Genomic DNA, 12,500 nt, shown 5'->3' on the forward strand with positions numbered 1-12,500 from the left:
TGGGAAAATATTTAGACCCATAAACATCTAAAGATAGTTTTGGGTACAATTATTTTTAATTGCAATCTGTGACGTAAATATTTGTCCTCAGAATAAGGCGGCGATCTGGCAGAGTCGTTAGCACGCCGGGACAAAATGCTTAGCGGCATTTTGTCCATCTTTACGTTCTGGGTTCAAATGCCATCGGAGTCGACTTTGCTTTCATCCTTTCAGGGTCGATAAAATAAGTACTTAGTTGAACAATGGGGTCCATTTACCCGCTCCTCTGAAAGTGGTGGCCTTTGCCAAAATTTGATATCAATACACACACACCACACACACACACACACAATCTGTCTGTCTGTCTGTCTCTCTCTCTCTCTCTCCCTCTCTCTCTCCCTCTCTCTCTCTCTCTCTGAAACATTAAATTAATTTATAAAACTTCGTTCTTCCTAAGTTTTCTTAATATTTCTTGTTTTTACACGTTTATGTGTGTGTGTGTGTGTGTGTGTGTGTGTGTGTGGTGTGTGTGTGTGTGTGTGTGCACGTGCCTGCTTTAATAAAATGAAACTCCCACCCAACCCAAATCCTTCTTTGTGGCCATTTTTTTTTATTGAAATCTTTTTATCGTCTGATGAGTCAAATGTCCACCGTCGAAGCACAGCTAGGGCTGAATTGTTGAACCTTTTATGCAATAAACACCTATGGCTGGAGTTCAATGCCATTGTGCGACAGTTTGGACAAATGTCATCTAATATAGCCTCCGGTTGATTAATAACCAATGGTTGGAATTTGAAAGAACGGAAGGGTTCTATTGAGAGGAATTAACGAGAAAGAATCTTTTCTGGGTCGTCGACCTGCTAGTAATAACAACTAGTGAAATCATTCCAATGTCACGCCACTCCGGCTTAAACCCAATGCATGTCCATTTAACTACGATAGTTGCCTAGGTTCTCTGTGTAGTAGCTTGAGTGTGTGCAGCCCGGGGCAGTCTTGAATCTGCTCCACCTGTGTACAGGTTTTTACACAATACCCCAAAGCGTCGCTCCCTCACCTCACCCTACTGCTAGTCACGCAGCTGTATTTCCTATTTATACTAATCACGGCTACAACTGTCTGCGTTGCATATGGCGATACTTACAAACTAAATAGTCAAGGTTTAACTATTCCTTTATCCCCTCCTTCATGCGGTTGTGTTGCCTTTATCTCTCCCCATCTGATTCTGTTGATGCGAGCGCTTCTTTGATGGGAAACACCCTGTCAATATGTACTGGTTGCAACAGGGAGATAAATGTGGTGGGAACCGGGGCCTTTAGTTCTGCAGCAGAGTAATTCGATTCAGAAAGTTTCAGAGAAGACCGTTTACAGTTCAAACAAAATTCCAACTCACATCAAGGTGCCGTTACTTTCTACCTGTGCTAAGTTTTCTAGTGTTAGGGCTGAGGTTTTGCCAGAGGGGAGCATCAGTAACTTACTGAGCTCGGATGGGGTTTACATCTCCATCGCTCTCAGAGTTGATTCTAGAGGGTCTTCATGAACTGTCATGTCGATGAATGCGAATTAATTTGGTCACCAAAACAATACAAACTTGGTTATTAAACGATTCCTCATCAGGGCAAATATTCCTTCAATTCTGGAGCCAATGAGATTGTCCGAAATGATGGGAAGACGTCCAACAAATTTACTCTTTACCTGAGAACTATTCTTTTACGTGACGTTACAATTAACGAAGATTTCACTCCATTACGTACCCTGGGTGCCAAAGAGGAAGCGGCGTGGGTTTGCTGCGTCTGTAGCTGAACGGAATAAGATACAGAAATATTGAACTTTGTTGAAAGATTTTATTTTTCTGCCTGAGTCGTATAAAACATTCAACAGAAGCTGGGTCGCTAACACTGAAGGTTTAGTCAACTTTGGCGCTTCGTCTTGCCAAAGAATCAGGTGACACTTGTGAGAGTTTTGGGCTGTTCCGGCATCTTAGCCTCGCCATCACCCATAATGATGTGCTTTGGATTGCCTCAAAATATTTCAGTGCGGAACACCCTGGTTCCATATCAGAGGGGGGGGGGGGGTGCACATTTCACTTATCTGTTTATTTTGTGTGTTTTTTTACTAATTTTGGCCGTTTGTGTTCATTTAGTAAATAATATTCTCGTATTAATCGATTATTCACATTCATAAGCATAATTATTACAGTGTGAGCACAGTTTATATATATATATATATATATATATATATATATATGTATGTGTGTGTGTGTATGTGTGTGTGTGTGTGTGTGTGGTGTGTGTGTGTGTGAATGCCTGTGTGTATGCATATATGTGTATATACAAATATATCTGTGTGTGTGTGTGTATCGTCAGTAGTTCATGTATCAGAAACAGAAGAACAATCTAAAGCATTAGAGCAGGAATGTGTTTTTAGGAGGTTAAAAGTTCTGTCGGTAATAGAGTGGCATTGGTTTCGCGCCTATGAAGCGCTTTGCAGTATAGGCGACTCATGCGCCTTCAGCCATCTGAGACGCGAAACCAATGCCACTCTATTACCGGCCAGAACTTTTAACCTCCTAAAAACACATTCCTGCTCTAATGCTTTAGATAGTTCTTCTGTTTCTGATACATGAACTACTGACGATACACACACACACTCACACACTCACACACTCACTCGTATATATCGGAACTATTGTGAGTGTCAGTAGAAAATAAATGATGGTAGACATAAAAGTCGAACTCACCTCTGCTCCCGCCATTTTGTCAAATTAGAAGCAAATTGTTCAAATTTCTCCCTAAAAGTACGTTCATCTTTTTCTTCCTCTTCTTCTTCGTCGCTGTCTCCATTTTGGTCCTTTCTCACACATTTATTTGCTTTAATATCCCTTTTCGTTTGTTTTTCTCCACTCTCTTCCGCGTCTTCGTCTTTCTTCTTCTTCTTCTTCCCTTCTTTCTCCAGTTCATATTCAGTGGCGATTTCCAGTAGCGTCTTTGGCTTCGCCTCCTTAGATTCCGTATTGTTTGTAACAAAACTCATTGATAACAATATAGCTTATTTCAGCAGTTACTTCTCTCCCTCATGTATACTGCGCGTTAGTCGCAAACATATTACTATCGATGTAGACATCTAGTTATGTAATATATATATTATATATTGACAACTTTTTTTTCCGTCTTACAAGGGTAATATATATATATAGGTGGCTTTTTCGTGAAACTGGAGCAGAACATAGGATCATTTAATTTAATTTGTTAAATAATTTTTGTCTGTCATGAATAATATATAAATTAAACGTTTACTTGTTTAGATCTACGTTAAAGAAAAAAACGAGAGATGCCTGTTATATGGAATTGAAAAAATGAAATAAACCTTGTCTGGGTTGCAATACTTCTCAGTAACTCCGAAGCAACAGCTGTAAATGTAATTTGATCTAGCAGTTGAGACAAATTAATCAGACTGATCGAACACCTGTCACCAACTTTAATGAGGTTTTGGCTGCCATCTTGTTTAATTTTGTATCCTTTTAGTATGATGTCAACTGATATTCCTCACTGGGCATTTTAAACCATTTTTATATAATTAAAACAACAAAATAAGTTGCTGTAACCATCTTATTAATAATTCTGTTTTAATTAAGTTGATATTTCCATTTCTTTTGAATTTTTTCATTTGAACCGACCCCCCTCCCCCCACAAAAAAGCAAAACAATAACTGTTGATGTGATTGAGTGCTACATACTTTCTGTACGTGTGCTACGATGTCACATCTGTAAAATAGTAATCCCTCGACTATCGCGGGTGTTACGTTCCACCCCCCCCCCCCGTGATAGGTGAAAATCCGCGAAGTAGAAACAGTACTGTACTGCATATTTTCTTTTACTATTTTTATAATTTGTATATATTTATCTCTTATTATAAATGCAAAACAACAGAACGGAGGAATCGGCGTAAGCTGGAATGATAAACCGCGATAGGTGAACCGCGATGTGGCGCTGGATTACTGTATAACGAAACAAAGCCCATCCGTTGATGAGATTAGTCTGAAAATGGCTTCACATGGTTTTGCATTTGAAAAGAAAGCCATTGACGAGAACTATTCCAATTTTGGTCAGCATTAGCAATCAAAGGCAACAACAATTAAGTTCTAAACCATATCTTGAGATTTTAGCTTATAAAGTTACGAGATCGGTTCCTTTCTTGTTGGACTCGTATATTTACAAACGGATTCCAAATTGGTAGAATTTAAATAAATTTTATTATGGATTTCTAATGTTGGAAAAGAGAAAAGACATAAATAATTTTTCGGGGTTTGGTTAGAAGCGGCGGGTGTGGCGTAGCGTGTGGTAGGCGGGCCGCACCGGGCAATCAATTTACATACGTAGAGTCAAAGGTATGTTCCGTTTAAATAATGGAGCAACCAATTTGGTTACCTAATAGGACGGCCAAAACCCATGCTGCGTCAGTGAGTTGGGTACCGACAAATCAATTCCAGGACATGACTGGGTCTTTATCAATTCCAGAAGGAAGAAAAGCAAATGTGGTCTCTGTAGGATTTGAACTCAGAGCGTAAAAGGTTAAGTAAACATCACAAGGTTTTTTGTTGACGTTCTAACGATTCTGGTTAACGTGAAATAATGTTGATCATCTCGTAATATTCATTTAATTCCGGTTAATTTCAGATTCTCAGTATGACACAGAAAAGAAAATATTTAAGACGCGGAGGCTTTTGGTCTCAAGTTTAAACTCGCTGAAATTGTGTGCTTTTGTGATGTACATTTGTTGGGGACAGGACTCAACGCGAAACAAGCCTGCTATTTGTGACCGGCATGGATGCCTTCTCAAACTACAAGAAATCCGAAGGTTCTTTTAAAAGACGACGCCCGGCAGATAGTCACCGTCCTTTCCTTGGCTGTCAGGACCCAGATCAGTGCACCTATTGTGTCACCATCTTACAGGCCCTGAGTAGCAGATTATTTTAGAGTGTTACTGCAGATAGACTAACCTCGAATCCAGAGGGAGATATATCTCTCATGTTTGATGGATTGATTAGAAGCAAGGTAGCGTCCGTCCGTGACCTCTTTAAGAGACTCACAAGCTGAATATTTCTGAATGGTAACTTCCAGTTTAGCGTTTCTGTGAAATTCAGCTTTGACTTATGAATATGAGAGCAACACCTCAAGAAAATGATTCGTTCTGTCGGTAATAGAGTGGCATTGGTTTCGCGCCTATGAAGCGCTTTGCAGTATAGGCGACTCATGCGCCTTCAGCCATCTGAGACGCGAAACCAATGCCACTCTATTACCGGCCAGAACTTTTAACCTCCTAAAAACACGAAGTTGTTACATTACCAATCAAAGGCAAACCTACCCGTGAACTTATTTCAAATGACATTTAAGAAGTTCTCTCCCTTGTCACTTTTGATAGTATTTTTCCTTAAGCCTAATGAATTTTCTTTTCATTATTACATTCCTATCGTTGCTGCTACGTAGCTTTAACATGCTGTATTACGTGACTTAATGCGATGCTCGCGTGAACGAAACTTAGGAAAGTGGTCGATAATTCTACACAAGGGATAAGCTATGGAGTTGAATGTCTTTAAAAAATAGTGAAGGACCTCATGTGATGAAGGGATTTCTTGGTTAATTATTGTACCAAGAGACTGTAATGAAAGACCCGAATAATTATTTAATAACGACAGCGTGGAAATATACTCTAAGCCAGCAATGAGTGTACAAAGGCCAAGTAATAACCGTTTAGAAGTAATGGCACAAAGTCAGTAATATTTGGTGGCGAGGGTGTGGAAGTAGGTCACATCAACCCTTATAACTGACTAGCACTTTATTTTATCGACCCGGGGAGGGGATTAAACGCATGTCGACTTCCTGTATAGTTGAACCCAAAACATAAAGAGTCGGAAGAAATACTACAGAGCATTTTGTTCGATGCGTTAAAGTTTCTTCCAAATCATTACAAGTCCTGGTAATAATAGTTTCAATTGGTGGCAGAGGCCAGTAACTTCGGTGCGGAATGTGTGGGGGGGGGGCGATTACAAAGATTCCAGTATTCAACTGGTACTTATTTTATCGACCCCGAAAAGATAAAAGACAAAGTTGACCTCGAAGGAATTTGAACTCAAAACATAAAGACGGACGAAATGCCACTCGGCATTTTTTTCGGCATGCTATCGATTATGCCCATTATGAATAATGGATTAGTTGGCAAGCTGGCAGAATTGTTTACATGCCGGACAAACTGCTTAGCAGCATTTTGTCCGTCTTTCAGTTCTGACTTCAAATTCCGACGAGGTCGAATTTGCCTTCCGTCTTTTCGGGGTCGATAACATATGCACCTGCAGAGCACTGGGGTCGATGTAATGGACTTATCCCCAATTCCTCGAAATTGCTGGTCTTGTGGCAGAATTTGAAACTAATTATAAATAGTAATCTTGGTACAGTGGCATTCGGTAGATGAGAGAGAGTGAGAGAGAGAGGGAAATAGAGAGACAGAAGAAGAGAGAGATTTGTCTGATTGATATGTTTTACCCATAAATGCTTCCACAGCGTTGTTGTTGCTATGTTACAAAGCTGGAACAAAATCCCTGCACCCAACTCCGAAATATGTTTACTCAAAGAAAAAGTTCTTTATATGCATTGAACTGTCGAGACACGTATATTGTGTTCATTAATAAGGTCGGTGAAACAGGCCCGTCTTTTCTATTCTTTCGACCGAGATTTAAAGTAATTTAGGAAAACACGAAAAAACAAAAGGAGCGAATTTTTGATGAACTTACATAATTTCATAAAATCTATCAGCAACGTGAGAGAAAAAAAATCTGATTCATTTAGAGTTAAGATATTCCTTGTTTATGTTTTGGATAATTTGTAATGCTTGAAATTTCATGCTGAGCTGGCGTTCTTTTGAGAAGATTTCAACAACAAAAAAATGATTTAAAAGAGATGGAAGAAGAGTATTTTGGCAAAAATGCTAGGATTTATGGTTGGAACAAAGTCATGTCTTATGTTGTTTATATATTTCTCTCAGATTTATTAGTTTGGCTTTGAGAACTTGAAAATGATTTTTAAGATGATGAACATTTTCATAATAAATATTTCGATAACGTTGTTGCATTCCGTACACACGGTCAGATATATTCTGTAATCTTGTGGAGTTAAGACAAAGAGAACAAAATTGTTTGTACTTAAATGTGTCTAGAGATATTTCCTTTGGCCAATGTCTAAACTACTTGTACGGGAAAATTAGGCATTTTGCCACCAACGACTACAAAACGGAATTGTTGCTCTGTGAGGAATAATTTTTCCAATTCGTCCAGCCCTGAGAAGAACATTTGATTTGTTAAATGTCATTTGGGTTTTGCCTGAATATTGTATGAATCGATTCGAGTCGTGCAGTAAGTCCAGTTCTGGCCTTTACAACAAATAATGCTGACCTTACAAGTGCAGCTGGCTTATGTAAATCCAGTTGGCTTTTTTTATTTTTCTTCTTACAAAAGTGCAACTGGCTTCTATATCATACACAGCTGAGTTTCAGTGGTGCATATAACTTTCACACAAATAAATCTATTTGAATACCAATCCATACTCATTCACAGGAATGCAGCAGAAGCCAAATGCACTTTAAAAAGAGGGGGTAAGCGCGCGCGCACAGAAGAACATTTCTGTAGTTGTGCTATGTGATTCAACCTGATGAACACGTGATTCATTAAACACCTAATTAAGGCAAATATATTTTAGGGGGGAAAAAAGGGACAGAAAACTTCTCTGAAAAAGGACAGGGAAAATTTTCTTCAAGGATAAGAGAGGAAACCAAAGTAGAGGTCCTTTTTAAAATGTATGAAAAAGAGAAAATGGAGAGCAAGTGAGACAGGTTCACACAAGTGGAGGAAGAGAGCAAAGATGAAGATCGATGAATATGTTGGGCGTTGCGTAGATGAGAGTGGTAGAGGGTAGAGAGTGGCAAATAGTACCAACATAGGGAGGACACCTTTGTCTTGCAGTGGGCAGATTCTATCAGAGGATGACGACAATTACTATAGTGAAGGTGATGATGATGATGACGACATAGATATATATTTCAAATTCTTCCAGTAACCATACAAAGACAAAAATGAACCAGGAAGCGTCTACAATCGACAATTCTCAACCCTTCCTCAGCTTGAATTAAGTTTTTAGTTTTCAGGTATGATATATATTAATGCTTGTTTTGTAAATTCTAACTTCGTGGAGGTGAAATCTATCCGTCTTTGAGAGTCACTGTTCTATGTTTCTCCCCAAAATCCAAGATCTGGTCTGATTGCTTGTACCAGACTGGACTCCTCTAATGGTACACAATTATTAGACTTTTGGGGTTGAAGTAATCGGTGGCTGATTACCGTTGTCATTCTAGTGGACTCCACCAATGCCCTCGCCCTCACCCAAAGGTCAGGCGCTGGTGTTAACCTGGAACCACAATAATTTCTACATACCTAGAACAGAAACGATATCTCCAACGGAATTCTTCACAATTTCTGTTTTAAACTTCTTTCGAAAGTCTTTGGCAGACACGGGGTGTTTGGGGATCGAAGACACTGGCCCAGTGTCCCGCGGGACGAAACCGAAACAGCAAAGCCATACGGAAATGTCTTAACTACATAGCCATGCTTTCTCCCTCTCTAATCAACACCATTCTCCCTCAATCCCCCCTCTCTCTCTCTTTCTCATTACCTGATGAAACTCAAGAGACTAATTCAATTATACATTAATCAATCTTCACACTAACAGAATTTATTAAAGTCTCTCGGAATCTCTCTTGTTCTCTAAACGCTGCACACTTACTGCGACACCGCTTATTTTCCATTCCACATTTTAGAAGGACTTACTTTCTATGTATCTCAGTCATTGTTCAGTTTTATTTCAAGATTTCTTGTCAATAGAGAAAGAGCTGGTTTCTAGCCCAGATTCAAGGCTCCTTCAATCGAATTTCAACATCAACAACAACGGTATGTATGTATGTATGTATGTATGTATGTATGTATGTATGTATGTATGTATGTATGTATGTATGTATGTCATAGATCCGTCTGAGGCACATCTGATGGAAACGTTCCAGTTGTTTAAGGTGGTATCGATACGTGACCCACGTCTCGCAGGCATAGAGAAGAGAAGGGAGCACACATGCCTTGTACACCTTTATCTTTGTCATTCTGCATATGTCTCGCCGACTCCAGAGGCGCTTTTCTAGCCCTCCGAAAGCAACACTTGCTTTCCTAATTCTATATGGAATTTCATCATCCAAATTGCTATATATCAATTAATAGTGCTTCCCAGGTAGACAAACTGATCAACTACATCAAGTTTTTTACCATACACATAGATATTTGGTACACTATACTGCTTACCAGGGGCAGGCTGATGCATGACAACAGTTTTCTTGAGATTGACTGTCAATCCTAAGGCAGTGCAAGCATCAGAGAAGGCATTCAAAATGTGTTGCATATCAATCTCTGTGTGTGCTACTAGCTCACAATCATCTGCATACAAAAGGTCTCTCATGATAGAGGTAAATACCTTTGTTTTTGCAGTGATCTTGAAATATTGGAAGGCTCTCGGTGTGAAAGCACAGAAGCTCTTGTGTTAAAACAAAGGCTCAAATGGAGTGGTCATCTGGTCAGGATGAAGGATTCAAGGATGCCAAAACAACTTGTAGTGATCCTACAACGGCGCGCGCTCGCGCACCGTTCATTTGTATTTCGCGCGTGTTGGTGCCTTCACCAAGGCACAGAAAGGAAGGGCCCTCTCGCGCATGCGCGAAGCACCGGAAGAACCCTTTGCCAAGGCAGGGGGATCGTAGAACGTTTGACCACTAGCGGCAGTCAGCGGGGACTTGGGACCCAGCGATTGAAGGCGGCGGTCACGATATATTTTCTCTCCGTTGATAGCAGCAGTCGGCCGAATGCCTTTAACCAAATTGTTGCCGACCACATTCAACTTCCCTGTTCGACGCCATCTTGACCCTTTTTGGTTTAGCGGCTGGACATTGTAAATATTACATTCGATTAACTTTCAGCCTTGCGCGCCCAGAAACAAGGACATCAGATAACACACTTATTGTTATTGTTACCAAGAAAGAGAATAAAGTAGTTATATGTATATTTTACGTCTGCGTCTTGTTGTTTCTGACGGGCAGAGATTCTGGATTGTTAAAGCAACGGCTAGTGAGTGATTTGCTTTCTTGTACCCCGAAAGTACAAGACAAGATATTCACTCACACTAAGTTCGTTACAGTGGTGACCCCGACGTGATTCTGGTCTAAAAACCAGAGATCACTTAACAACAAAAAAATCCAGTTTTTCTGCGAAGTCGGAACACGATTTAACTCTACGCATTCATCTTTCGACGATTTGTTTCCGGCCACCACAAACAGTTGTAGAAGGAGCCTCTTTCTTATTCTACAGCCATGATGACGAACGCCATCACATCATCGATGCCTTTTCTCCACCTTCGTCATCGTCATCGTCGTCTTTCTACTTCACGTCGTCGCTATCTTCGTCGCCATCATCACTAAGAACGATGTTGTCGCAAGTCCACTACAGTCGCCTTCCACCACCAACGTCGCCTTTCAACACCGTCGACCTCCACAAGATGTACATAGCAACTCGCGGAACTTTAGCGTGCACGCTGTTTTGTGCATATGCACACCAAGGAAAAACAGCACCGTCTATCTACGAGATTCTTCTGTTCCAGTTAACATGTCACAGCATCGAAGCTACAACCGCTACACATTGTGTTCAACCGGCATCTGCATTTTGTGATTTCAACATTTCTGTTACAGAACGAACTGCTATTGTACATCAGGCTATTACAGACTGGTAAATTAATTCTTGTCTGAAATAGCACTTGAGAGACATTTTTTCTATGCGCTGTTTTTATATTTTGCTCGCATTCACCTTGTATGTATTTCTGTCGCACACACGTACACACACATAAATGCTCTCTCTCACATACATACGTCACACATGCTTTTCTCGCTTGTTTTGTTCCATGCTAAATTTGCCTTTTGTGGACACCCCTCATTTCTATAGACCCTAGGGTCACGTATACATAGAGAGGGTTGTTTGTCCATTATAACGCGCCAGCATGTCATACCTTTGTTCCTATACGAACGAAGCATATAATCGCTCAACCACTGGCATATTCTTGCTGGTTTTTTTGGTCTGGCAAGCACTATTGCATTTCATGCGCCTTTTGCTTCGCACGTGTCTTGCCTTGTTTTTGCAACACGTTTGCGTTAGCCTAATTCTTTTCCCGACTCATAGGACGTCGGATGTTCACATGCGCTGCTCCTATGTATGGGCGTAATTATTTTTCCCTGTTAGACCACTGTTGGTCACGTAAATTAACAGAAAATTATCTGTGTCGCGCATCACACCAGCATGTTTGCACTTTTGCCTTTTGTGTTACTAGCGAGCTTCTGTCACTTCCATTTCCTCTCCTGCAGCAATTGATTTAACTGCTATTTTGCAGGATCAACCACCTTTAGAGAAGTTGGATTTTAATTTCGCCTAGGTTCATTGACTGTGAGTTTTGCTTTCCCTCCGCTCCTTTCAGCGGAAGGGTTTATACTTTGTGACGTATACACTTTCATGCATGCACTCTTGATTTTTGCTCATTGAGTATTTTTTCTCTTTTTCCTTTAGTAAATTTCTTGTGTATGTTATAAATTTTGCCATTACATTATTGTGTGCTATTTGGTTATCTGGTGTCCACCTTGAGTTTTGCAGTCACTACAATAAGTTTCCTTTCGTGCGTACGCACTGGAGGGGAGCCTGTAGTGATCCTACAACGGCGCGCGCTCGCGCACCGTTCATTTGTATTTCGCGCGTGTTGGTGCCTTCACCAAGGCACAGAAAGGAAGGGCCCTCTCGCGCATGCGCGAAGCACCGGAAGAACCCTTTGCCAAGGCAGGGGGATCGTAGAACGTTTGACCACTAGCGGCAGTCAGCGGGGACTTGGGACCCAGCGATTGAAGGCGGCGGTCACGATATATTTTCTCTCCGGTTGATAGCAGCAGTCGGCCGAATGCCTTTAACCAAATTGTTGCCGACCACATTCAACTTCCCTGTTCGACGCCATCTTGACCCCTTTCTGGTTTAGCGGCTGGACATTGTAAATATTACAATCGATTAACTTTCAGCCTTGCGCGCCCAGAACCAAGGACATCAGATAACACACTTATTGTTATTGTTACCAAGAAAGAGAATAAAGTAGTTATATGTATATTTTACGTCTGCGTCTTGTTGTTTCTGACGGGCAGAGATTCTGGATTGTTAAAGCAACGGCTAGTGAGTGATTTGCTTTCTTGTACCCCGAAAGTACAAGACAAGATATTCACTCACACTAAGTTCGTTACAAACTCTTTTATGGAGAGTTAGCTAAAGGAGAATGACCTTCATATAAACCAAAGAAGAGGTATAAGGACTTATACCTCTGAAGGCTTCCTTAAGAGATGCTTGTATCTCTCCTGACACATGTG

General features: G+C 40.6%; 1 protein-coding gene across 2 annotated transcripts in view; it reads right to left on the reverse strand.

Moving 5' to 3' along the window:
- The window catches only part of LOC115222732 (voltage-dependent calcium channel type A subunit alpha-1), a 998,519-nt gene that overhangs the window by 404,487 nt on the left and 581,532 nt on the right, over positions 1 to 12,500 (reverse strand). Inside the window, exon 1 of one of the 2 annotated variants that reach the window (XM_036511820.1) lies at positions 2,717 to 3,153. The exons of the other annotated variant lie outside the window; for it this stretch is intronic. Within the exon in view, the coding sequence (XP_036367713.1) occupies positions 2,717 to 3,009 (293 nt within the window). The 5' untranslated portion in view covers positions 3,010 to 3,153. Of the gene's footprint in view, positions 1 to 2,716; positions 3,154 to 12,500 lie in introns of those variants that run through there. 2 annotated transcript variants of the gene reach the window in all.

This window comes from Octopus sinensis, linkage group LG21 (assembly GCF_006345805.1).
Source record: "Octopus sinensis linkage group LG21, ASM634580v1, whole genome shotgun sequence".
NCBI classification, from domain to species: Eukaryota; Metazoa; Mollusca; class Cephalopoda; order Octopoda; family Octopodidae; genus Octopus; species Octopus sinensis.